A 27,985-nucleotide genomic window follows, 5' to 3' on the forward strand; every position below is an offset into this window, starting at 1 on the left:
TTCGAATCAGGTCTTTCAGGGCATCGAATGACTGCTGATGGCGTGGCGACCATGTCCATGTCACATCTTTCCGAAGGAGTTGGTATAAGTCGTTGGCCACGGTAGCTCTTTGTTCCAAGAACCGGTCGTAGAACGTCAAGAGTCCGAGAAAAGCCTGTAGCTCCTGCTTGTTTGTTGGAGCTCGTGCTTCTGTGATCGCTCGCACTTTGTCCTCGGTAGGGTGAATGCCTTCCGCATCAATTCGGTGTCCCAGAAATTGCACCTCTGGCACCGCAAAACAGCACTTCGATTTGCTTATGCACAAATTTGCGTTTGATAGCCTTTCGAGAACGAGCTCTAGGCGCACTGCATGCTCTTCAGTGGAAGTGCCACTGATGATGACATCATCAAGGTAGACACAAACTCCTGGGATGCCCTGAAGCACTGTCTCCATGAATTTTTGAAATATGGCCGGGGCTGCAGCTACGCCAAAAGGCAGTCGCTTGACTTTGTACAAGCCTTTCAGTGTGTTAATTGCCAATAATTCAGCAGTTGACTCGCTCACCTTCAGCTGCTGATACGCCTGGGTGAGGTCCAATGTGCTGAAGACTCTTGCGCCACGTAGTACACTGAATACTTCTTCAGGTGTCGGTAGCGGGTAAGAGGACGCTTTAGTCGCAAGATTGACGGTGCTCCGGTAGTCTCCGCAGAGGCGTATGGTTCCGTTCTTCTTGCGAACTACGACAAGTGGTGTGGCCCATTCTGAATGCTGCGTCGGCTCGATGACACCTTGCTGCTCCAGTTTGTCCAACTCTTTTTCAACTGAATCTCGGAGAGCAAACGGCACCGGCCTGGCCTTCAGAAATTTGGGTTGCGCGTTGTCCAACAACTCCAGTGTGACCGGGGGCCCTTCGTTTCCTGGAATCTCTTCCGAGAATACTCTTTCGTATTTCTCTTGCAGTTGCTCAACCATGTTCTGGCTCGGCGTCTGGTGTATGCCGCATATCATCACGCCTAGTGGAGAAAACCAGTTTCTCCCTAGAAGGCTTGATCCTGTGCCCTTCACAACAAGCAGAGGTAGCGTATGGGTCTGGCCGTTGTAGTTAACCTGCACGTTGGCAGAGCCCAATAGTGGCAGATTCTGTCCTGACCACGTTCGCAGGTGCGTGTCGTCTTGTTGCAGGGCGGGTGCGTCAGATGGCCATGAAGTTCGGAACGTGTCCTCACTGATCAGAGTACAGGCTGCGCCGGAGTCCACCTCGAACTTAATCAGCTGGTGATGTACGCTTACTTCTGTAAAAATCTTCGGTCGCGTGCCGAGATTCATGGTGTTCAGGTCGTACAACACAGATGGTGTTGCTGATGTTGTTCCATGGAGATCAGATAGCGGCGTATTCTCTGAGGCGTTGACGCTGTGATTAGGCTGGGAAGGTGACTTTATCTTGGCAAGTCTCCGTTTCGTGATGCATGCTCTTTCGATATGCCCTCGCTTGTGGCAAAAATTACACGTGGCTGACTGGAATCGACATCCCTGGGGGTTGTGTTGGTCGTCACACCGCCAGCAGCGTTGTGCCTTTTTGACCGATTTTACAACAACAGAAGGCTTGCGCACCTGGTTGCTTGTCTGGTGTACCGGCTCGGTGTTCCGGCGAATCCCTCTCTGCTGGTGACCGGCGCTCTCCGCTCGAACGGCGATGTCGTAAGCTTTGCTGAATGTGAGGTCCTTCTCAGCGAACAGGCGCTGCTGCAGTGACTCGTCACTCAGTCCGCACACAAATCTGTCGCGTAACATCACGTCCAAGGGAAGCATGGTGGTGTTAGCAGAAGAAGCTGCGTCTCCCTCCTGCCCGGTAGCTGTTGTCGACAGCGTTCCAAAATTGCAGTCGGCAGCGAGCTTCTTGAGCGCGGCTACGTAGGCGCTCACAGTTTCTCCTCCCAGTTGATCTCGTCGTTGGAAGCGAGCCCGGCTGTAGACCTCGGATGGCCTTGGGTCGTAGTGCTTTTGCAGCGCTTTTACGATGTCGTCGTAAGACACGGCCGCTGGTGTGCTTGGCTGAATAAGGGCGCAGACAGTATCGTAGGTCTGCTCCCCGCACAGCGTCAGCAGGTTGGCCCTCTTCAAGGCTGGGTCTGTGATGTTGTTAGCTTCAAAGTAGAACTGAAGGCGTCCAACCCACGATGACCACGATGAGCCGTTGAACTCTGGTATCTGATTGGGAAACCCTCGCGTAGCCATGGCTTGTCAATAGCGTTGCGTAGCGCGGGTCGAATCCACTTTCTCGTCGCCACTGTCGTGTCCGGTCGCTGTGTTGAATGCAGCGAAAGACGCACACGGTACTTTAAGACTTCGTTTATTTAAAGCCGATGAGGGTGCGACCAGCGTCGACCGAGGCAGGAGCCGAACTGGCCGCCCGAAGAAAGGAGGGAGCGGAGAAGCGTCCACGGGAGGGAGTGGCTTCCCAAAACAGGAGGAGGATGCGGGGGCGCACCATGGGGGGGCATCTGGCGACAGCGTGCGACGAGGGGCAAGTGGTCGTTAGGAGGAGGATGCGAGTGGTCGTTAGGAGGAGGATGCGGGGGCGCACACACACAAAAGCAATAAGGGGACACAACAAGAAGTAATTTTTTGCTTTCAGAGCATGGGGAACCGATTTGAAATTGCGATACAAAAATTCAAGCATTTCTGTAGCTTTCGAGATGGTACAATCAACGTATTTTTGGGTAAAATTTGAAGTGAGGATCGCGTACAGATAATTTCGTTCATAAAACGTTCTCACTGATACACCGTCAAGAGTGAAGCCAAAGTCAGGTAGCTCAACGCCTCTTCAAATCGGGATATGTGTTTTTTTTATCCAACTGCAAACGTGATTGGCAGTCAGAAGCTCCCAGATCATGCCCTGATTCCTGTTGGTGTTCCATGGCGAAAGTACATATAAACAGCGCTAAACGACAGGACTAGAAGAGGAGTAGACAAACACGGCGACAAAATCTCGCCCAATCTACCGTTCTTCTACAGTTTTTTTCCTGATTCTTGTACCAGCTGTACCGTTGCAAGCTGACTCGCAGCCATAGAAACTCGTGCTGATAATGTATTATTTAATTATTTTTCCCGACCTGGGAAGCATTCGACTTTATACGTAAAGATGCAGTGCTCCATGAGGCATACCAACCTGCGACCGAGTATAATGTGGGCAGCCAGTCCGTGATGTGCATCAGTTCATGGGACACACTCCTGTTTCGTCTTAGGAGCGGACTCCAGATGAAAGCAGGGACTCTTGTGCCACCTTCCCAGAGCGTACCCTTCGCTCCGCGGAGCGGCCAGTTGAAGCTACGGCTGGTGTGAGTACCCCAGGGCGTACCTCCATTGTCGCTGCTGAACACGATCACTGTGTTGTCCAGCATGTCAGCGTCGCTGAGCGCCTGGAACACGCTGCCGACAGACTGGTCCAATGCATCCACCATGCCTTCATATGATGAAAAGAAAAGATGAAAAGCTGCTCGCCCCTCTAGACGCCAGCTAAGGCGGCGCTATCTTACAATTTTGGGCGGTTTGGACTCAACCCCGCGTCCAATCGCCTGCGGTCACGGGGCCACCACAGTGCTCCGGCCATTGACGCGGTCGGCCGCTTAGAGATGGTATAAACACAACAGCAGTGCGTCCTGATGGGCCACGTTTAATTAGCTTTTAGACTATAGCTGGTCGGGGCATAGAAGGAAGTATCTAACAGTTTTGCAAAGAAACAAAGGAGCTCACGAACGATAGGGATGGGATGTCTTCAAACGGTCGAGTGTTTCTTGTTAGCTGCGTTTCTTTCAGCTTCTTTCTAGTAATCTCCTCTCTGTATTCTCCCATGTAGGGATCACTCATTATGTTCTAATGCGCGAGTGTGCGGTTGACTCCCAGGTCACCGGCCGAGGGTGCGTCATGACAGGCACTGAAGATATAAGAGCGTAACTGTGATGGGCCAGCAACACAACAGAATACAGTTCTTAATCTGAGGCTATGATCGGTATTGACGGCTGCACTATTTAACTGAGTGAAATAATTATAATTTCTTCGAAATGGCATACGTTCAGACGTCTATACAAGAAGGCAATGACAGTCACCGCAAGCGCAACCTCGAGCATCCGTTGCTTGACCTGTACGATCCTTGAATGTGAGTAAAATTTCCCTGTCACTAAAGTTATTGGGAAAAAATTCGCATCATAATAATTTTGAATGTGCAGATATTCAAGATTTTCTCATGATTACCTACGAGGGCTTGTTTTCATCACTTCGGAAGAATAAGATAACTATTATTTACCCCACCATTCAGTACAGTACCCGGAATTGAAATAAAGGAGTAGTTATTAGCACCCAACCGAGCGTAACCATACTGCTACGAAGGAAAAAAAAACTTCCTGGTTTTGAGATTGAATCCGGGAACGATGCTCTTCCGAGGCAGCGCTTGGGTGGATATGCTAGTGTATAATTACTTCTTCTTGCAAACCTTATTTCACTTTCCATGATTTCCCCAAGCACATTGAACTAACAGAGTATATAGAGTTTTCAACGTAAGAACCAAGCAATTCCGAGCCATTCTCGGGCCACCTGGCAAGCCGGCACAGTAAACCACCAAGATTACGTCACGCTTGTCCTTTCAGCTGAAGCCAACTCCTCGCCGTGCCCTACACTCTATACCCTCCATCCGGAGCCACTAATAAGCCATTCAATTCAATTCTTTCTATTCATTTCTTTTACTTCCAATTTCGGAAGTAATGTATCAAAAGGTGCATCACACTTCTTACATTATAATCGCTAGCTCTAAACCTGTTCCACAAATGTTCGCTAATATCAGTGGAATATTCGTGCTCCGAAAACAACAAATTTTTCATTTATGTTTTTTACTCACCGGCGAAGACTGTTCTGTTCCGCTCTTCTATATAAGGAAATTTATCAACGTTTTCTTTTGGCGCCTGGAACGGATCTGGGTCGCCTGCACCGTGAGGGGCTTGTTGGCTCATCAGAAGAAATAGCGGCTGTGAAAGAACAAAGAAATTGTTCTACGATGCACCACGGTGCAGTCTCGTCCAACTGAAATCCGTGTGAAGGCACCAGGCGAGCGATCTTTCTGACTGCTTAATTACTTTCAAGTATAAGTATAGCCTCGCAACCAAGCCTTCTCCCTCGTGTTACCTTCGACTTCTGCCGGTTTCGTATGATGTCCTTGGCTCTCTCGGTGTACAGGGTGGTAGAATATGTTCCATTCTGTGACCACACAGGCTCCATATTGAACCAGAAGTCGAGGCCGGTGTCATTTTCCTGGAATTGACATGGAATACAAGATAGCGTCTTTAAGGATACTGATAGAAAGAGCACATATTACTTGGGGCATGGTGAATAATAGTGTCGTGAATAATATTACCCTGTACATGAACATCACACTTTAAGGCTACCCTTAGTGCCGGCTTTTCAGGTAACCTAGGCTAGAATATATTCATCGCTTTTAAAGAGGCATGTGAACTAAAGCTCCGCGTAGCATCGGCGCTTTATTAGGAACCTAACCAGCTATCAGAAAGAAACATTTAAGGAGCTCTGAAAGGGGTTCTCATTATAGTTGCGGTGTATCTCAGGTCTTAAAGGACGTCGCTCTACGAATATCCTTCAGTAAGAATTTCTTTAATTCGCTTGTAGATGCCGAGTTCTCTGTCATCAGAATTTGAATTTCAGCCCCTTCATGTCATTCCCTCTCCTCTCGTCACTTTTAGCGAGCTCTCTTCCAGCAGCCACACAGGCGATGCGAGCGGGAATTCCCCGGTGCCCGGAGCCGCCTGAATCGCAGGAGCGACGCGGCTGACTGCGTGACGCCTCAAAGAATCAAACTTACAGACTTCTCTTAACCGGCATTCGGAGGAGTGGGGAACGGAGGTGGTGGTGGTGGTGAAAAGCATTTATTACAAGTTACACATAGAGAGGTAGTTTGGGAGGTGGTCCCTAGTGCGCCACCCCCCTCACAATACTAGGTGGGGTCCCTATTCCGGGACCCCACTTGACTCTACCGCCGCTCGGGCACGCCGTACCATGGCCTGTTGGGCCGGAAGGTCGTGGCAGCCGAGCAGGGCCGCCTCCCAGTCCTCTCGGGTTGGGTTGGGGTGGGGGGTGAGGGAAGGATTTTTCTGGCATGCCCACACCATATGGTAGGTGTCAGCCACCTCCGTACAGTATGGGCAGAGGGCATAAAAGGAGGTGTCGAAGTGTTTCTTGACTGCCGGGCTCAGCAATGTATTTGTAAAAAGTCTTATCAGAAGACTCCCACCTTCTTTTCCCAGCCCCTTGAGGGGGGTCGGGTACTTGCGGTGAGTCTTGGTAGTGATTGACTATATCTTTAAATTTTAAAAGGGGTTCATTGTCCAGATCCGAATCGGTGAGGTCATCGCCAGGGGCCCGAGAAGTGAGTGCGCGGGTGGCTGCGTCTGCAACCTCGTTACCTGGTAGGCCTTGGTGGCCCGGAGTCCAGACTAAGTAGCGGAGCGTAGGATCTTGGTCCCGTGCCGCGTTGCCAAGTATTCGATAAGCTGTCGGAGAGACCCAACCCAGCTCGTAATTTCGACAAGCTCATTGCGAGTCTGATAGGATATATTGCGCCTGAGGGTGAGACGCCGCCAGGGCGATGGCTACCTCCTCAGCGTGAGTTGCGCTGGGAGCTTTGAAAGTGAGCCCGTCCACCTGTATTTGCTGGTGTATGACCGCGGCCATGTACCATCCCCCCCTTGAGCGGTGCGGGCCGGCCACGTCCGTATAAAATACACCGTGTTTGTTGCCATAATGGCGGTGGAGGGCATCCGCCCGCGCCTGCGCCTGCCGCCGGCCATTATGGTCTTCTTTGGACATTTTCGCAGGAAGGGGTCGAACGTGGCTGGCACATCTCCACATTTCGGGCACTCGTACCTTTTCCTCGGTGTGATGGTTGTGTTGAATGTGTAGTCGGTCCAAAAGGCGACGACCGGACGCGGTCTGATCAAGACGTGTGTATTGGTTGGTGAGGTGCGCTTCTTGCAGCTCCAGATAGGCGTTCACCACTCCCAGCGCGAGCAGCCTCGCGTTGGAGGTGGAGATCGGAAGGTCGAGCGCCCTTTTGATGATCTTACGGAGGGTAACCTCCAAGACATCTTCGTCCTGCTTGGGTAAGTGAAGGTAGGGGGTCGAATGAAGTATTCGACTCGTAACGAAAGCATGTGCGAGTCGCAACGCATGTTTGCTTCGTAGACCTCCGCGTTTGTTGGAGACCCGACGGACCATGCGGCCCACCTGGTTTCCAATCTTACTCAGCTTGGCCAGTGTTGTGTCTGCGCGACGTGTTCTACTAACAAAGACTCCGAGAACTCTCATCTCCGATCCCTCACGGATGGGGCCGCTGGCGTGGGAGAGGGAAATGGGGATTGTACACTTCGGCGATGGCCGAATATGCACGAATTCTGATTTCGGTGGGGAGCACTGGAGGCCGCAGTACGCGGCATAGTTGTCTACTATGTCAGCGGCTGCTTGCAGGCATTCCTCCATGTGACCCACATTACCTTGGGTGGCCCAAATAGTGATGTCGTCGGCATACAGCGCATGCTGGATGCCTTCGACATAGGCCAATTTAGAGGGTAGGTGAAGCATTGCTAAGTGAAGAGCAGATGGGACAGTACAGCGCCTTATGGTGTACCCCTGCTGCCCATACTGTACGGGCCGTGCTCTTCGTCCTAGATGCGGACGAAGGCCTGCCGATCCGTGAGAAAGTAGGAAGGGACGAGCATGAAAAAGGCGGAGGAAAAGGCTCGCCAACTTTCGCGCGAGACAATGCAGCGAATGAGAGAGTTCATCTACTTTCCTCATAAGAAGTTTAAGAGCGCTTTTAAGCATGATCTATTGCTTGACGCTAACCTCCTAAGACAATGAGCAGAGAAGGGAATAGAAAAGAGGGCTCGTTATGACATACATGACGGAACCCAACTGTCTCCGAAACCAAGAAGCATAGGGGCTGTTTCTTTTTTTAGTTTCTGTTGCTCGTGCCTTTAACAGAGGTTAAGATCATGGGGCCATTACCACACCGTTCGACTGCCCTCAAGACCTACAAGGCACTGTACAGCTTCCTAAGAGCGACTGGACTGAGGGACCAATTGAGTGTGACCGGTCTCCCCGTGTGACCAATGGAGTGTGACCGGTGTGACAGGTCTCCCCACAGTGTGGGCATCGCCCATCCGTGTTAGGATCGTAATGTTTTATTATTGCAGGACAGAGTAGAGTACCAGTCTGCAGGCGCCTTAAAGTTCGCTCCTCCGTCTTACTCAGCCCCCTTGCAGGGGCCGGGAAAAGGCGGTGGTTGCCGCTATAATGTGTTATTATTTCACTGAATCGCAGCAGCGGCTGGTTAACCTCCGTGCCAGAAGAGCTGGGCTGAGGAGCCCGGTGAATAAGCGTAAAACATTACGATCCTAACACGGATGGGCGATGCCCGCACTGTGGGGAGACCTGTGATATCTTCCACATGGTGTGGGCATGTACTCAAAATCCCCACCTCCCCCCTTCCGCTACCCCTTCCAGAGAGGCATGGGAGACTGCCCTCCTCAACTGTTCCTCGCTTGAGTCCCAAAGGGCTCTGATGAAACGGGCGAGAGACGGGGCCTTGTCATGCGGTGTCCCGGACTAGGGACGCCGACCATGTAGCGGGGCCAATCTGTGGCTCCCAAACTCTATTTCATCAATTAAAAGTTTTCACCCCCACCACCACCGGTAGAAGTCGAATTGCAAATTCAGACTTTCGCCGCTGCGTTTCGCTGGGCGTTCCTTCTTACGTTACGCGAAAGGTGTTACGCGAAGGGCCGTTCATGAGCATAGCAATGATTTTGCAATAAAACAACTACATGCCGCCGGTGAGATCTGAGCCCACGGCCTCCAAATTTCGCATCAGGTGCTCTACCAACTGTGATACGCGACTGCTGTCCTCTCTGAAGGTTCGATGACACTGCAAATAACTACCCCAGAAACAGAGGGCTACGTAGATGTTTGATCGGTAGCCAATACGCATATGTTATGCGAAGATTGGATTTAAAAAATGAAAACATTGATTAAATCTATGGCGTCAAGGTATCGCAACGGTGGCATAGTCGTTTGGACATCCGCCTCGCATGCGGTAGGTGCGGGGTTCGATGCCCAGTGCGGCCAGGTACCCACCGGTGATACAATGGGTAAAAGCTTTCCCCTGACTAGCGCTCGGCTTGTTTATTGTGAAAAGCTTAGGAAAATGGGTCTTTTGCCCCACCTTGAGTAGAAGAACAAACCTTGTGCCGTGGCGCTCTTTGGCCACAAATGCTATTGCGCCATAAAAATTCATCATCATCATCAAATCTACGACGTCAAGACGAAAGACGACTCTGTGATCTACATCTGGAAATGAGTCGCAGCTTAGCCTATTCCCTCAGATACCAGCGCGCTAATCGCTCTTGACGTCATCGCAGCTTTCTTGTTTTCTGGCGATACATGTATTTCGTGTTTCAGATTTTTTTCAGCCAATAAAAGCTCTGTTTTCAGTGAATGCAGCTTCTTTGTATTTAGATCGCTGCAACATATTTATGAAGTATAACTTCACATCGGCCTCGGTGTCCTTTTAAATACTTTCCATAAGTGATAGCCTGAAGAGCGTTGGCGTGGTGACAAGGCATAAAATATGAAGCTAAGAGGTGTGCACTTAAATGGCCACCATATTGAATACATATCTCTGCTTACGTACGTATGTGATGCTGTGGGTGTAGTAGTCCTCTTCCGAGTTGTAGTAGCCGTAAAAACTGTCGAAACCGCGAAATGTCGGTGTGTGCCTTTGCGTGCAGTAGCCAAGAGCCCACTGTAAGCGTTCGCATAAAGAGAATAGATATTTACAAGCATTCAGTTAGCCATGAGTAAGCAAGCAAGTTTGAGTGACTTCACAAAGAAGGCGCCACTAGTCAATGCGCTGACGAACGACGACAGCAGGACATTAAGGTGCAATCCTTGGGAGTGTGTCGTAGCTCTTGGTGTATAAGTGAAGGAACCAGGCAGCAGGTTTATATTTCGAGATTGAAAGTATGCTGTTCATTGTTTTCAAACAATTCCGCTCACGGTCCCACTTGGCGGTCAGACGTTTTGCTAAAGACTTACACATTCGCATTACAATTCGGACGGCTGCAGATGGCTTCTATGGTTACACACTTTCAGGACTACTGCATAGAGTTCTTCCGCGATAAAAAAGTAGTCCCTTGTTAAAACTTTTCTTCTTACCTAATCTCAGAAGCTAGTGACAAGAAAACATAAGCTCTAGAATTTTGATGCTTCTGGCTTGTTTAATAGTATCAGACATCAAAAAGACCATTTCGTATACTGTTGTGCTTAGTGAGCGGAGTAACAAAGGACGGCGCGTACGATGACCATTGTTGCCAACTGCTGTATTTTTAATGCTGTAGCCTGCTAAAATAAGCTTGCGAATGAACTCATTTTTTGCTGTATCATACGCACGCTCACATATAATCGCATATGTGTGAAGTTGTTTCAGTGGAACTCAGCGATCGAATCTTTCCAAGGCGAACCTTGCAACAATAGACTAGCTTTTCTCAGAGTGCATCACCATGAACACGGTGAACGTGATTCCACTCAACGAAAGAGCCCCAAGTGGTCGAAATTTCCGGAGCCCTTCACTGCGGCGTCCCTCGTAGCCTGAGCCACTTTGACGCGTTGAACCGGAATAAACGGAAACCGGAACCGATTCCACACAACGCAAGCGAATAGTCCTGACATAAGTATGATATCAGGACTCTTTCGTTTTGCTTATGTTCTTTACATTAGGCCATAAAAATCTGAGAGATCACCCGACTTTTATTATATTAATAACGTGAGCCGTCCATGGACCACCTTCTGAAGAAAAGAACACTGAAATATTTATTCATAGATTCTCTTTTTAGAACCTCTCAACACAGTGAATATTTATCAGTTAGTTTGTGTTGTTCTGGCGTGAAGAGTAGAAGTACAGCCATTGACATAAGTTTGCGGGATACGTATTTTTTTTTTTGAAAAAAAAAATCAGCTTTGCCGCGCTATTCAGTCAACTGATATTTTCCCATTGAATGGAACACATAAGCTCCCTCTTTATTCATTACTTTTCACTGACCTGCTTTGTGGGAACCCACAGAAATAATTTTTTTCCCGCGAACCACAATCCCGCGAAATTCTCTCCATGACTGCCCATGTTTTTTCTCATGTTCAAAGGCATCTGAGCACCTGACATGTGAGGCCCATATGCATCAATATTTCACTCTGAATGTTGTTTCGTCATAAGCTTCCTAAGCCCAGTGAACAATACCCTGCACAAAAATTTCACCCAATAAAAGATAAACATTTTCTTAATACAGATGTGTTCTCTTACAGCTTCAAGAACCTGCTACGCTTCTCGAAGGCGTTGCAAATATATGCAGTAAATGAAGGAGGCACACCTTTCCAACAAGGTGAGTTTCGTATCCAAGCTCTTTAAGGTACTCGGGTAGAATCCGGATGTCCGTGGACAGACCCCACGGATCAGCTACATCAACCGCCATTCCATGCAAGCCTAGAATGCACACGGAGAAACGCATAGAAGCTGTACTCGGTGAAAAGCAGCAAGCAATTTTTTACAAGCGTAAAGAAATATTTTGGCTCCCTTAAATCTACTTTTTTTCTGTTTTTTCTTTGGGTGTGAAAACCGCTATGCAACACTATGCTTAAAGCCCATAAGCAGTACTGGTAGTCTTCAAGGCACGGCACACTGAAAAAGAAATGTCACCGCTTTTATGCGCACAATTGTTAACAGACGTGCAGAAATAATTACAGATATATATTAAGACATATCACTTCTAAAAAGATATGCCTGTTCCAAGCACTCGCTATATGAGTTTTCTCTAAAAATTTTTATTTAAGCCCACTATGTAACTTTGCCGGACTATGACAAATAACGCCAGTTTTCGCGAAGTTCAGCTACAATGTCGTGGAATTGAAGACTTGGATTATGCGGATGATGTGTTAATTTTTTGTAGCGACCACAACAGCATGCAACATGCGATGTCGGTTGTTCACAGGTTTTGTGATGTACTACAGTAGTGTGCTACAATGGACCAATGTTCTGACCTCTGACATGGGAACTGGGCATCAGTGCCTCGGATTCATGCATGTATAAAAAGGTCACATGCCCCTTGCGAATACCTCGATGTTTCTCTCGACAAGTATAGAGGTAACGATGGCTTTTTGGAAGGAAAAAAATCGTATGAACGCGTATGTACACATGATTGGGAAGGGTCCTGTTACTTTTGCGCTAGTAAGCGTATGTAATATACTTTGGTTTCAAAAGCGGGATATTTGCCACCGGTTCTTTCGTGCTTTCGACCTAACATTGAAAAGCTTCATCGTTTCTTCGAAGCTTTTGTTTGGCACTCCTCAAAGGAGGGTACCAAATGAGATAACCTTTTAGTACTTACGAGAAAGCGGGGCCTTGCCTTGCCTCATTTGTACGTTATGCACGTAGTGTCAAAGTTTATGCTCATTTGGAATCAGCGCGACGCTTTCCTCTGAGTTTTTATTCAAGTGAGGCTTTCCACGGCTTTACCAGATTGTATTGTTTGCACACTATAGTGGTTACGATACAATGCAAGTCCATTTTTCTTTATCACTGCCGCAAGCTTTCTCTTCGGGCGTAACACCGCCAGCCTCTCGAGGCTGTGCTTTGGAAACCATCGTCTTCTTTCACTTTCATCCATGTGCGATACATTACAAGCACGAGAGCGCCCGGTAACTAGCACCTGTCAGTCCTAGTTAGAACACGTGTCCGGATTGAAGCTTACGCTCGATGGCACTTGATGAAACGCTTGATCCAACTTGAGATCTGATTTCAACAAATTCGACAGAAATCCAAATTATTAAAGAAATAACTATAAAACATGAAGAACAACTTTCCTTCCCGCGTGTTAAACTTCTAGCCTTTCGGGCTATGGCATAAGTTGGCGCAGCTGCCCACAGGGGGCGCCACAACTTTCTGGCACACACACTAATTTGCGTGAATGCCCAAAGAGAGTGTCACTGGTAAATGCGCTCAAGAAATCGGAGCCGAATTGGCAACCCATTGCCCTTCGTATAAATCACATTTGTCTCCCGTGAATTTTTTTTCTTAGAGAGAGGAAGAGATAATTGTTTCAAGGAGTTTTTTGTGCACAAAGGAATGTCGAGAGTCTTGCATATATGCTGATAGCTGGCGCCAGGTGACAGTAGACTTCGTGCTTTCATGAAGGAATTGTCCTCTAATGTTTCTAATAATGCTCTCATTACGTCTTTAGAAAGAATTCGCTACGGGATGAGGAGTTAACAAAGCAGACAAATTTATGATGCGAAAATGGGGATATTATGTCAGAAGCTTAGTCTAATCTGGCGTCAGGCTGTGTACGTCAGAGAAGTACGAATAGCCTAAGTGTTTCAATGGACTGGACGCGTAAGCTGCGTACTTCAACTATATCCATAATTATTTCAGTGCAGCTGATCGTAGAATAATCAGTACATTACTTTACATCAAAAGCGTGTTGTTCAACACACCACGACGGAGCTAACCTATTCGTCTGTACATTCCAATGACTACAGTTTCCGAGTAGTTGCTCCCAAAGCTGCATTGCCAGCATATAGGGGAAATGCTGCAATATTAACTGGCTTATCAGTTTTCCTGCATCGTAAGACATAAAAAGGTCTTCTAGTAGATACTTAACTCTTATGGTGTTTAGTATTTGCGTCCTCTGAACACCAACTGTTTACACACGTGCAACTCATTTTTCGTACTTTTTAATTAGTGGACTTTAAATTGGTGGGGAAAAAAAGATAGAAACGTTCCCTTGTCGCTCCTTGGTATCGGTGACTGCTGGCTTCGTTCGTATGTCTGTCATAACGTGCCCCTAATTCCCCTTCCCTTGTCTGCTCATTGAACAATTGATGTCACACGAAATATCTTCAATACAAACTTCCGTGCTTCTAAAATTCCTATTGGTGTTTATACTGGTGGTTTCAATTTTTTCTTTCTTCGTTCTCTAATTTTATTTGTTCGTGATTATTTACAGTATGAGCTCACCATTAGACAGCTCTAGCATAGCGTGCACAGAAACACACGAAGGAAAAGCGTACGCGAGAGAATAGAATGCCTCCCAGCGTGCATCCTCTAAATGATATTCTGTATCGAGCTATGGTGTGCGCTTGCTTTGCTTACGTTATTTCGCGTGTTTAGTTTGTAGCCAATTGATAGGGTTGCCATCATGAAAATGCGCTTTAAAGCCGACTGCTTGCTTTGGAGTGAATACGTCTTTTTTACTACTCGCGTTTTTTGGTACCATGACTATAAATCAAGCATTGCAGGCTTTCACTTCCTCTCTTCTCGCCTATACAAGAAACGATAGCTGGTTGAACGCACTTGGCAACAGCTGTGCGCATATGAAAACGGGCGAAGCATACTGAAAGGTACAGTTATGAAATTTATGAGCGTGAACACAGCAGCGCGTGGCAGATAGCCTCGAACCCTACTCGTGGCGATACGCGGCGGCCCCCTTCATAAGCGAAGTAGAAAGGGAGGTTTGTCCTTCGGCTTGCTGGTAGCAGGCAAGGCGGCATAGCCCTTTCCGCCACGTTGCTAAAAGGATCTGCCGCGTATCGCTACAAGTAGGGCTCGAGGCTATCTGCCACGCGCTCCCGTGTTCACGCTCATAAATTGCTTGGCTACTAAGGGAGTAATTACTCATTGGCATCCACCCGAGCGGAGCCATACGGCTACAAAGGAAAGCTATACAGCTTTCTCAGAAACTTCGCAGTTAAAGAAAAATTCGTCCTGGTCCGGGGTTCGAACACAGGACCACCGCTTCACCGGAGCAGTCGCTCTACCAATTGAACTAACCAGGACGGCAAGCTTATGGTAGGGCGAGAGCGGATTGATCAATAACTCGAAGTGGGAACTGTGTTGGTCAAATGTTTAGGGGAATCCCCCAAGGTGGAGTAGATTACTCATTGGTGGATGCCAATGAGTAATTACTCCCTTATTACAAATCTACTCCACCTTGGGGGATTCCCGTAAACATCTGACCAAATTGCTTGGCTGTACGCAACCTCAAGTGCTGACTAACAACTCAGTTTTATACTGCCACGAACTGTGCGTTTCGTCTCCCATGATAGAGACAAAAAAAAAAAACAATGAGCGAAAACAGTCTTAGCGATCGCTGGAACGGTTCTCTACCACACAGTCACAGACTGGGTCAGGTGTGCACTAGCAACACTATTTTTTGCTTATATGATGAAAGGCACATTCACGCTGATCTCAAACATCTCCAACAAACTAGAACAGCTGTAATAAGTGTGCCTGAGCAAAAAGAAGTGATATTCTGATGCGCTGCAGAGCACGCATAGGATTGCGGGCTACCAAATGGGGCAACAAAATGTTAAGAATTTTTGTCTTCTTCCGTTTCCGGTCGCTGTCATGGTGCACAAAAAGCACACTTGGTGGCACTAAACAGTTGTTAGTCAGCATTTGTGGTTGTGTTCCATTCTGTACTGTCGTTCGCGTGCATATATGCGCTGCTGTTTCCCACATAACTTTGCTCTATTTTTTATTTCCATTGACGATCCAACTACTCCTAGGCCTAACGAGAAGCGCCTAGCATGTTGAACAAAAGGGTTTGCGTTTCGAAAACCAGGTGGCGCCACTTTGCACCATTTATCTTTTCGTCTGTTTTTGAGCGCACCGTCGCACAAAATGCTGGCGTTCAGCGTACGTGAACCGCTGCACCGTATTTTAAAGTTTTCTATATCAGGCTTTAAGTATAGTGGAAGCGTACTAGCGTTGATGTATACCAGATTACTGGACGCTTCTTCGCACACGTAATGGCAGTTATGCCCCCCACCTGGACAGGCTTCGACCCCTGTGCCTACGCATTGCACGTACGTTAATATGGCATACGTGTACGTTTATACATCTCTGCTCTGCAAAACTCTGTGTTGCTTAGCAGTGGATGCCAATTACACCGAGTTGGGTGCTTGCTTGTAACAGTTTTTCGGTGCATTCCGTAGTGTGGCCTTTCTCTACAGAAACGTCACCTGTCCGTATCGGATAAAGCCCGGTCATCAAGGCTGCCCTGGAAGGAGTGCAGGATGGCTGGGCGTAATAGTTGTTGAGTATAATGCCATCTGCCGCTAAGGCGTCCATGTTTGGCGTCGGTATCTGAGGGGACCCGTGAAAGCTCACGTCATCCCATCCCTGCAATGGACAGTGAGGTATCGTGAGCTTGTTGCTGGAGTCTCGGCAGTGGCCCGCTTAGGTTTTCCAAAATGTTGCATCATAGAGCCGTACCTGCCACTGTGGAATAACAACCAGGGAAGAAGCTGGCAAATCACATCGCAAGCTAATACTTCGTTTCTAAATTTACAGTTAGGCTAAATGTGTTTGCCTAGAGTGTAAATCCAGAAAACAATTCATCTAATTTTATTTCATTCGTGTTCATAGAGAGCAGCGTTTATTGGTAGATGCTTTCTATAGAAATGCATATGGCTAGGTAAAACACAAAACAGGCGACAGCGACGCTATAGCCAACCTGTTAGGGAAAGGGAGTCGCGCAGTTTCAACGCCGATTTGCTGTCGTCTTCGGGGGTTACTGAAACGGGCTGGAGCAGCAGGGTTTAAAGTGAGGCTGCGGAAGATTAAGCTGCCCTGTATCGAGATTACAAGTGTTCAATGAGAAAGAGACTGCTTCTACTGAAAACGGAGCCTTTTCTATATAGAAGAGCTCAGAAAAGCAATCGCTGATGCAGACACCCCCAGCACTTTTCGCAACCGACCTGCGATGACGTCAGCACAGCTTGAGGAGCGAATATCTGAGGCCAGGCGCCACGGCGGCATTAACTTAGAAATGGTGATCACGGATTTCTCGGAATTCACGCCAGGAGTCTAAACCAATAAGGTTTAGGGAAAGGTTTCCGATTTGAAAATTCAATTTTCTCGGCAATGAATGCGTCTTTTGGGGCCGGACAAGCATCAAAGCAGCCAAAAAGGGCCAAGGATCAATTTTTTTTACAAAACAAACAAAATTGCATGAAGTTATCCTCATTATCCTCATAAACGTGCTGAATCTGCAACGCTTAAGCGCGACAATTCACTCTTAATTCTCTTGGCACTTCCAAGCATAGCCCTTACGTGTCACGTTTCTCCGGACTTCAACGTACGCTGAGCAATACGAGGCTACTTAAGACTCTATCCTATGCGGTTGCAATGTGACGTCCATGGAATCAAAATAATTGCAGGCAACAATATTCTATCAGCACGAGAGATTATCTAGGGGGAAAAAAGGGCCTTATCGATATTAGTCTTGTTCGCTAGGCTGACTAGTGAGCCTGCAGGTAATGCATGCTCAGAAGAGTACAACCAGCCAAAAAAGAGGCACACGTACACGACAGAGAATCCTTTAACCTTCTCTTACGTAATATCTGAAGTTCCCGTACAACTAGTTCAATCATACAAGTATCTAGGCATAACTATTTCTAGCGATCTTTCTTGGAGCCTGCATGTTACTAATATAATATCGTCAGCAAACAAGACATTAGGTTTCCAAAAGCGCCATCTTCATCATGCTCCCCATCATGTCACGTTATTAGCTTACAAGTCATTAGTCAGGTCCAAACTAGAATTTGCGTCGCCCATCTGGAATCCTCATCAAGCATATCTCATCAATGCCCTCGAATCTGTTCAGAATCGCGCTGCTCGTTTCATTCATTCATCCTACTCTTATGACATCAGTGTTTCGTCCTCAAAAACAGCATCCGGATTATCACCCTTATCGCTCCGCCGTCGCATTGCCAGCATGCCTTTATTTCACAAATTCTTCCACAGCCCTATGCACATCGCACCTTATATTCTTCCACCCGCACGCATATCTCACCGCACCAGCCATCGCCTACAAGTTGCCCGTACACAATCACGCACCGTCACTTTTTCTAATTCCTTCTTTCCTCGTGCAGCCGCAGACTGGAACGGCCTTCCGAACAACGTTGCCATCATCACTTGCCCAAGTCTTTTCACTGATAACGTAGAAACTTTCCTGTCATTGTGAATTTGTGCTTTTACTCTTGCCACCCCTTATGTAACACCCCTTTTAAGGGGCCTTTAAGGTAATAAAATGAAATGAAATGAAATGAAACGAGAGTCGATGATAGGTACATAGCAAAGAACTTCCAATAACCCTCAGTGTGAATTGCATATGTGGTACGAAATTCGAATCTACCAGTCTCGTCAATAAATTCTCTGACTACTTAAAGCAGTCTGTCATGATGGTCGGGTAGTAGATTTATATCGAAAGGAAAAGTGTACAGCAATGCATTAAAACTCGTGCCAGAAATTCTACTGGACCGATAAAAATCTGAAACCTGCAGCGTTGGCTGTCAGCTTTCTACTCACCAGATCATCTGCTAGGATGAACACAATGTGAGGCGGCGGTTTGACGAAGTGCGCTCGTGGTAGAAACAGAAGCACAAATGCGATGCATCGCATACCTGCTCTAAGGACGCTGAAAAAAGAAATATGTAGAGTAAACACAGCAGGGATCCACATCAAATTTACTGAAACGTCTCTTCTAGGCGCTTCGGTGCAATTAGTTGGAATATCCGCGCAGTGCAAAAACTTTTTCACATAATATTCTCCTGCAGTTTAACGCTCAAAATAACACGCAGCGCTACAGATGCACTTCTTGAGCCTTTATGAAAAATTTTAAGTTACTCTATCTTATATATAGGCGGGTTTGGCTGAGACCACAGACCTTCGCTGGATGTCAGCAGCTGCGTAATGTTTTTCCAGTTAAGCCGCTAGCATGAACACCAGAAAGCAAACAGAATATCCCCAGGTCAGGGACCATCCCCCTGTGAAATCCTGCAGCTGGCGGCTGGGTTGCAGCAGCGGTTCTCGTGTCTGTCTTCTTGCAGCGTGGAATCCGCTGCAGCTGCTCTCTTTTCCGTTATGTGAGGTGAACTAGTAGTAGTAGAAAAACGGTATTTAGTTTTTATTATTTGGCCTCCATTGGATGTAGTCCCTAGGCCGGGGGGCCATTTGCTGCTGCAATACTGCTTTTCCAGTTGATAAACGTTCGCTTTCGTACAGGTCTGTGCTGGAAAGAGCGGCTTCCCACTGGCAGGGGAGGTGTTGGGTATACGGGTGCTTGGCTGGGGTGTTAAGAGTATTACCATAGGGAGTAACAAATGCGTCGCCTGCAGGAGGGGCATATCGGTCTAGGTACTTGCTAGAATTGAAAGGGTATCTCGGAGCACGCGCCATTAAGGCACTTCTTCACGCGTTAGTTTCGCATGAGATGGTGTTCTACGGTATAGCCTGTGATGTTGTAATAGGAGCGTGTATGTGAGTGGTGTAGGTTGTGTGCTTGCACGTCTCAGCCGTTCCATGTCTCTGTCCGAGCCTTTTTTTCTTACGATGATGGAAGTGGCCTGCGACTACCGAATGTCACCTCGCCTACATGCGGCCCGCTTCTTAAATGCAAAGCAAGCATTACACGCTGCTAGAAAATACACATCATTCTGCCGCGTGTTCTAAATCCCAGTATTCAGTTCGGTTTAAGGGGGTTTAACGTCCTAAAGCGACTCAGGTTATGAGGGACGTCGTAGTGAAGGGCTTCGGAAATTTCGACCACCTGGGGTTCTTTAACGTGCACCGACATCGCACAGCACACAGGCCTCTAGAAATTCGCCTCCATCGAAATTCGACCGCCGCGGCCAGGAACGTACCGGCGTCTTTCGGGTCAGCAGCCGAGCGCCATAACCACTGAGTCTTCACTGATGCACTTTTCCACTGATGGATCATAGAAGCGTGGAAGTTATTTCTTGTGGATACGGCGCTCACAAGTTTCAAGAAGTGTTGCATTGGCAAGACCATAGCTGGATCAGAAGAGGAAATTTTCGACAGCGCAAATGAGGCCAGAGGACATCGATGATGGAATGTGGTCTGGGATAGAGCGCCGCAACGATAGTCTTCAAATAAACTTATTCGGACAACAAACATCTGTGTCCGATACTGCGGTCATACTTCCGGCATTTGAGTGTGATGGCAGTAGGAGGAGAAGTTTTTATTTTTTATAGACGTCAGAGTAAAAATTTTGAGCACGGGTATATAAGCAGGGGCAGGTAATACCAGAGAAAAATGCAGCGCCTTTTTTCCCTAAAAATAGGCCTCGAAGTGGTGTGAACGCGCATGGCTACTTCATACACGGTATCGGACGACGATTGGTCAAACCCATTCAAGGGCAGTTTTTATCGTGTCTGGTATGTACAGGGTATGTTAGTAAAGAAACTTGAAGGGACACTTACGGGTACGACGCGATAGCGTAATGAGTTAATTCCCATATATACAGATTGGCATGCCCTACTTTACATTCATAGATCTCTGGGAGTGGCAGGTGCTCCCAGCGTTGGGCCTTGTGCGGCCCAGATTGCTCCCTCCGAGCGACCAATAATTAATTTAACTACCATCTGCCATGGTGGGCAGTTTGGTCACTGTCTGGTGGGCTGGTTGTGACGACATCGCAAGGTCTCGTGACCTAGGTGGCTCAACTGCTTCCTAGGTTACTCTCTGGGCCCACCTGCCAGAATCATCATGCTCATGCATTTTCGCTCACAACGCTCGCGTAACGGGGCCTTAGCACTATCGGGTTAAAAAATCTACAGGCTACAGAGTCTGCCTTTGAGAAATGTAGCTGGGCTCTTACTGCGCCTCTCTGCAGTCCCGAAACGTCTCCCGCAATTTCATACAGGGTCAGCGCTGGCCGCCAGTGGCGCGACAGTCTGCAAAAGTGCATCGAGCAGCCGCAGGACAGTGGCCACCGTTATTTTTCGAGCAGTATTTGCATCTAACCGTTCAGAATTTTCCGCGACAGTCTTAATAGCTTACATTATAATGGGCTTTAGCATTTAGCTTTCAAATAAAGTATGCGCTTTGACGAGAACAATGCTCATGACGTTCGAATTTCTCACTGGAGCAGACGTTTGCCGTAAAACAACTGCGCAACATTATGATCACCATCACCCTGACTACACCCACTGCAGGGCAAAGGCCTCTCTCATGCCTCTCCAATTAACCCTGTCCTTTGCCATTTGCGGCCACTGTATCCCCACAAACTTCTTAATCTCATCCACTCACCTAACTTTCTGGCGCCCCCTACTACGTTTGCCTTCTTTTGGAATCCACTCCGTTACCCTTAAGGACCAGCGGTCAACCTTGCCTTCCCATTACATGCTCTGCCCAGGCCCATTTCTTCCTCTTTATTTCAGCAAGGATATCATTAACCCGTGTTTCTTCCCTCACCCACTCCACCCTCTTCCGATCTCTTAACGTTACACCTATCATTTTTCTTTCCATAGTTCGCTGCGTTGTTCTTAACTTAAGCTGAACCCTCTTTGTTAGCCTCCACGTTTCTGCCCCATAGGTGAGTACCGGTAAGATACAGCTGTTGTATACCTTTCTCTTGAGGGATATTGGCAAACTGCCATTCATGATCTCAGAGAGCCTGCCATATGCGATCCACCTCATTCTTATTCTTCTAGTTATTTCTCTCTCATGATCCGGATCTGCGGTCACTACCTGCCCTAAGTAGACATATTCTCTTACTACTTCCAGCACCTCGCTACCAACTGCGAACTGCTGTTCCCTTGCTAGGTTGTTGAACATTATTTTGGTTTTCTGCCTGTTAATCTTTAGCCCCATCGTTCTGCTCTGCCTGTCTAACTCATTGATCATGCTTTGTAGTTCTTTTCCTGAGTGGCTTAGAAATTCAATGTCATCAGCGAATCGCAAATTACTCAGGTATTCTCCATTAACTCTTATCCCCAACTGTTCCCAATTCAGGCCCCGGAATACCTCCTGTAAGCAGGCGGTGAATAGATCTGGCGAGATCGTGCCTCCCTACCGGACACCTTTCCGTGTTGGAATTTTATTGCTTACTTTATGGAGAACTATAGTAGCTGTACAATCGTTATAAATATCTTCCAATATAGTAGTAGTAGTAAAGACTTTTAATCGACCATAATTTGCAGGCCGAGCATTTCGACCGCCTGGGCGACCAGAAGCCGCTGTTCTTCTTCCCCTTCAGCGCCAAGCCAGTCGAGCCAGGTGGTGAAGGATAGAGAGGGTGGGGGGAAGGAATCCACACCTCCCTGCTCCTGAAACCCACACCAGCGGGCCGTATCTACACCCTCCAGACGCATTGTCCCTCGAGGTCCTCACCATTGCGCATGCCCTCCAGTCATTTTCCCTCCTTCCCTCTCTCCAAGAGTACACAGTCTATTCGGACTCACAAGCCGCTATACACCACATACAGAAACGCACCCTGACCCCTTCTCTCCAACAGGAGGTCGAACGAGCGGTCTCCGCACTGCAGCCTTCCATCGTTTTCTTCCGCTGGGTCCCTGGGCATTCAGGGATTGACGGCAGTGAGCTGGCCCATCAGCTCGCCCGCGACACACTTTTCCGGGCACCGTTGATCCCCTGGCCCAAGCCCTCGGAGGACGGTGGGAGACTCACCCTTCGCCGCACCATAAAAGAGGTCTACCTTGAGCTCCGCCTCGACAAACGCCTTTACCCTCCCCCTCATCCATCACTCACGGTGCCGGAGTCTCGCCTTCTTCGGCACATTCAGATGAATGCAGTTATCACCCCGTCCCGCCTCTTCCTCTATCGCTATCGATCGGACCCTTCCTGTCCCAACTGCCCCTGTATCTATGCGGACCTGGCCCATTGCCTCTTCTATTGCCCGGCTACTCACCAATATACTCACATAACACTCTTCCACACCCTGATTCCGCAATGCCTGCATGACAGCTGAAGTTTCCACTGAGTCAAGTGCTTTCTCGTAATCAATGAAGGCTATATAGGGGCTGTTTATATTCTGCGCATTTCTCTATCACCTGATTGATCGTTTGAATGTGGTCTACTGTCGAGTATCCTTTACAAAAGCCTGCCTGATCATTTGGTTGACTGATGCCTAAGGTTTTCCTGACTCTATTAGAGATTACCTTAGTAAATACCTTGTAGGCGGCGGACAGTAAGCTGATCGGTCTGTAATTTTTTAAGTCCTTGACGTCTCCGTTCTTATGAATTAAGTTAATGTTAGCATTCTTCCAAGCTTCTGGTACTCTTAAGGTCACAAGGCATTGCGTATACAGGGTGCCTAGTTTTTCCAGCACAATCCCTCCTACTTCCTTCAACAAATCTGCTGTTACTTCATCCTCACCAGCTGCTTTCCTCCTCTGCCTTGTTCCTAAGGCATTCTTTACTTCAATCTTTGTTACTGGCGGGATGTCCCATTGCTGTGCTCGACTGCCTCTTTCAGTAACTCGATGATTACATTCGCTACTGTATAGATTTGTGCAGAATTCTTCGGCAACTTTAACTATCTTATCTATATTGCTAATGATATTGCCCTCTTTGTCTTTTAGCGCATACATCTGTTTTTTACCTATGCCCAGTTTTCTCCTCACTGATTTTAGGCTACCTCCTTTCCTTAGAGCATGCTCGATTTTCTCCACGTTAAACTTTCTTATGTCGGCTACTTTGCGCTTATTTATTAACTTCGTGAGTTCTGCTAGTTCTATCCTGTCTGTGGTGTTAGACGTCCTCGTGCTTTGGCGTTTCTTAATCAGATCTTTAGTCTCCTGAGATAGCTTGCTAGTATCCTGTCGAACCATCCTACCACCTACTTCTGCGGCGCACTCTGTAACGATAGCTGTGAGATTATCATTCATTGTTTCAACACTACGGCCGTCTTCTTCAGTTAAAGTGGAAAATCTGTTCTGCAGCGATATTCTGAATTCCTCTACCTTCTCTCTTAATGCTAACTCGTTAATAGCCTTTCGCTTCACTAGTTTCCTCCGTTGCCTCTTCAAATCTAAGCTAATACGAGACCTTACCATTCTGTGGTCGCTACAACGGACCTTACCGAGGACCTCCACATCTTCTATGATGCCAGAGTGAGTGCACAGTATGAAGCCTATTCCATTTTTAGTCTAACCATTGGGGCTCTTCCACGTCCACTTCCTGTTTGCTCGTTTGCGGAAGAAGGTATTCATAATCCGTAAATTATTTTTATCTGCGAACTCTACTAATAACTCTCCCCTACTATTCCTAGAACCTATGCCATAGTCACCTACAGCCTGGTCTCCAGCCTGCTTTTTACCTACCTTGGCATTAAAGTCGCCCATCAGTACAGTGTACTGTGATTTTACTTTGGTCATTGCCGATTCCACATCCCCATAGAAGCTTTCAACTATCTGGTCATCATGGCTTGATGTAGGCGCTTAGGCCTGCACCACCTTCAGCTTGTACCTCTTATTAAGCCTAATTACGATAGCTGTCACTCTCTCGTTAATACTATAAAACTCCTCGATGTTGCCAGCTATATCCTGATTTATGTTTAATCCCACACCTAGTTTTCGCCTATTTGCTAATCCACGATAGCACAGTACGTGCCCGCCCTTTAGTAATGTATACGCCTCATCTGTCCTCCTAACTTCACTAAGCCCTATTACATCCCATTTAATACCGGCCAATTCTTCCAACAACACTGCTCTTCACTTGATAAGGTTCTCGCGTAAAACGTTGCTAGGTTCCGTTTCCAATGGCGGCCTGTCTGGAGCCAGAGATTCTTAGCACCCTCCGCTGCGTCACAAATTTGACCGCCGCCGTGGTTAGTTGCTCCGCAGCCGCTGGGGACTGAGGGCCGAGGGTTAATTGGTTTGTTCATAGAAGGTAGCGGCCAAGTACTACACCAGGGTGGCCAAGTCCTGTTCTGGTGAGGAAGTGCGTTGTCGGTTCTGGTCACCGAGATCAGGCCGCACTCCAGGCTCGGTTATGCAATTCCATCGACACGCGGAGTTTTTTTTTTAATCCGGTGGAAAATTGCATGGCAGCGGGATTCGAACCCCGGTCCTCTTGCAACATTATAACAACTCAGAATTGCAGGGGATGGAACATATAACGTGAGGGGCGCACTAAACGCCCATCAAACGAGGCAATAGGCCGTTTGCTTGTCTCATGCCTTCAATTGGATTTTTCCGAACGTAAAACTTGCAGTATGCAAGCGAGAACGCTACCTCAGTCCGTATTACCCTCGTTTTAGAAAGCAAATGGCGCGTGGCCGCTGCGCTAAATAAGAGGTCACACTAGACCACTCTCGGTCGGCACAACGTTGGCAGATCATTTCTTGCGTTGTCTTTGCCCTTGTCACACTACTCTGACGCCGGCGGCGTGCTGATGGCGGTCGTCGAGAGCTGAGCAATCGGCCGGCGGTCGGCCGGCACGGTGTCTCGCTGTCCGCGTCAAAAATTAGCCGTTGACGTTTGCACTCCGCCCCGCTACAGCCTCAGTGCTCCACTGCTCAGGCTCCCGTGGCGTTGATTTCGATATCTGCTCCCTGCGTTTCTTTTTTTTTCTGCACTTTGTTTAGTGAATATTTTGTGTATTCGCTGAATCAGTCCTTGTGGGTACTATTGCACCATTCAGAATTTCACCAGTGCGGGATGATATTCCCCTGATAATGCGCCGATGTCCACGACTGCGCGACTACCAGCTTCGTCTTCTTGGTCGCGCTACCAGGGGCCACGGAGCGGTCGTCCCGATCGTTGGCAAAGAGACTCGCGAAATGTTGATGGGCCAGAGATGACGGTACAAGAGAGATGGCAAGGTGGTGTAGTGCTGGCCGCCACAATGATAGAGATGAGTAAATGAATCCTGGCCACGTAGTCTCCGAACCGATAGTCGCCAGAAGCCGACGGCCTAGGCCCTTGGTCGCGCCGACCGGCGTCAGCAGCGGGACAATATATTTACTTCTGAGCGGCGTCTCGGGTCGGTGGGGTCAGTAGGTCGGCTCGGTCACGGTGGGGGTTCCAGCTCGGAGTGTCGGGTGGTCGGGTCGGGGGAACGGTGGGGGGAGCAACGGCGAGGTCGGTTAGGGTCTGATAGGGTCTGAGAGGCTGGGGTACTACCGGGTGACGCAGGCCAAGAACTCACGGCCGACGACCACTGCTGACGCAGGACACCGCCGAAGCTTCAGGACCAGGATGCCGATGACTCCCCAGCACCTCACACCAAATGTCACGTGACGGCCTTATTAGAACTTTACGCCAGCTATTCAAAAATTATTCGATGACGCGAGGACATGGTCGATTCGTGTCGAATAATTTTGAGCATACGCTATTTCGTTCGTTTGTATAATTGAAAAGGAGATATCTGATTCGACGTTCGAAATTTCCGAACATTCAAGTCGCTCCGGATTTGAAGTCAGAATTGGTCTGGACCGCAGCATTTTAAAGTACCTTCAAGCCTTTTCCAAAATATGCTCTTCGAGAATCCGGGGCATTTCTTCAGAGCAAAATAAAAGAAATATATATTTCTTGGTAAAAATTACTTACCATTCCCTTTTTGTGTACGATTTAACTGCGTGGATTTATTTCAATGCATTTGCAGACATTGCCAATTGTTCTCTCCGGCCTGTCGACAGCATCAGATAGTTAACTCACAAATGGAAGAAAAAGAATATTATTACAAATGAAATGTTTAGAGCAACAAATTAATCAGCCAGATTTGTTTTGCAGTGTACGAGTAGCGTTTTCACTGTTTATTTTCCAGCGAATTCGCAAATGGAGTTTCTTTTTTTTTACGACTTCTCGGTTCTTGCAAATCACTTTTCCTGGCAAAGCGTCTGCACGAACACCAAAAGTGCAACGAAGTTAGCAGCATGTGCTACTCGAATGCACTAGCGGAGAAATAGCTTGTTATATTACTGCAGGGCGAGAAATTTTCCAACAGGAACCTAGCCTAATCGGAGTGCCCACCGAAACTGAACAAACATGCAACAAGATCATTACGTTAATATCACAATGAGAAATTAGTCGAAACTGATAGGCCCCCACATTTTTTGGAACTCATCATTCACTCATCACGAACCACGGTGTGGCAGCAGAGAGATCTGCTGGCATGAGGAAACTAAGTGCGCGCTAATCAAAGAATGCACGTAAGTCTCTCTGCAACAACGCGGGCGAGAAAACTACAATATATTGAAGAGCCATGGCAGTAGCTGTCGTAGGACGTTAACCAAGCGCACTCACGCGTGAATAGAAATTGTTCTACGTACTACTGAGGACCGTGCTGCATAAACAGGTGGGGCCACGTCACGGTTGGCATCGCTTTCTCCGCTGTTGTGTGCAGGCGCGCTCGGCATTTGCGAACTACGACGCGGGCCAAACAAAGCTTCATGGCGGTTAACTAGAGAGGGGCAGAGGCGATGGGGGAGAGCTAAATGGGAACTGAGGAAAAGCACAGCTAAGGCTAGGGAGGGGGGGGGGGGGGGGGGGGGGCGACAGGGGCACACTCACTGTTCCGCGCGGAGCGCTCATCGTGTGGCTCATAACTGCGGTGTCGCTAGGGTAAGGATAAGCACTGGCAAGGCCTGAAGGGAAGGGAAAGCGGCACACCACCTGTTGCTCGGCGAGGCAGGGGAAATGTATGGCGATGCTAGACCGGCTTTAGATGCACTGGCGTAAGGTAACGGAGCAAAACAAGCAACACATGTGCTGCACATTGTGCAGCAACATGGGTAAGAAACATAGCAAGAGCTTCAGCGTTCGTTACAAAATCAATTAGACTGAAGAAGTTCCGGCTGTGGAGGAAGAAAAGCTCGACTTTCCCTACCACCGCAAGCACCTTGAAGCAAGAATTAACATAATCTCCGAGACTAAACGGGTTTGCAAGCATTTTATCAGGTTCATAACAAATTTTAACTTCTCTCGGTGACTGCTGTTTGGCTGACTTTCCTCCGAAAGCATAGCCGTTCTGAAACGACAGTCTCGAAGACATTTTTGTGATCGAAGATCACTATCACATAGTCCTTATCGCATTATCAGAGGCCTTAAAACTTGTCTTCTTACTAAGGG

At 47.8% G+C, this 27,985-nt stretch overlaps 1 protein-coding gene across 1 annotated transcript in view; it reads right to left on the minus strand.

Annotated features, from left to right (window-relative positions):
• The window catches only part of LOC149341985 (arylsulfatase B-like), a 39,173-nt gene extending 11,901 nt beyond the window's left edge, over positions 1-27,272 (minus strand). Inside the window, exons 1-8 of the mRNA XM_089544287.1 lie at positions 27,187-27,272; positions 18,459-18,567; positions 16,109-16,268; positions 11,461-11,573; positions 9,732-9,842; positions 5,156-5,281; positions 4,872-4,998; positions 3,150-3,443 (exon numbers count right to left, since the gene is read on the minus strand). Coding sequence (XP_089400413.1) covers positions 3,150-3,443; positions 4,872-4,998; positions 5,156-5,281; positions 9,732-9,842; positions 11,461-11,573; positions 16,109-16,268; positions 18,459-18,567; positions 27,187-27,236 — 1,090 coding nt within the window. The 5' untranslated portion in view covers positions 27,237-27,272. The remainder of the gene's footprint in view (positions 1-3,149; positions 3,444-4,871; positions 4,999-5,155; positions 5,282-9,731; positions 9,843-11,460; positions 11,574-16,108; positions 16,269-18,458; positions 18,568-27,186) is intronic.
• Between the last annotated feature and the right edge of the window lie 713 nt (positions 27,273-27,985).

Source organism: Amblyomma mixtum, chromosome 5 (assembly GCF_055824585.1).
Source record: "Amblyomma mixtum isolate Tamu chromosome 5, ASM5582458v1, whole genome shotgun sequence".
Taxonomy (NCBI): domain Eukaryota; kingdom Metazoa; phylum Arthropoda; class Arachnida; order Ixodida; family Ixodidae; genus Amblyomma; species Amblyomma mixtum.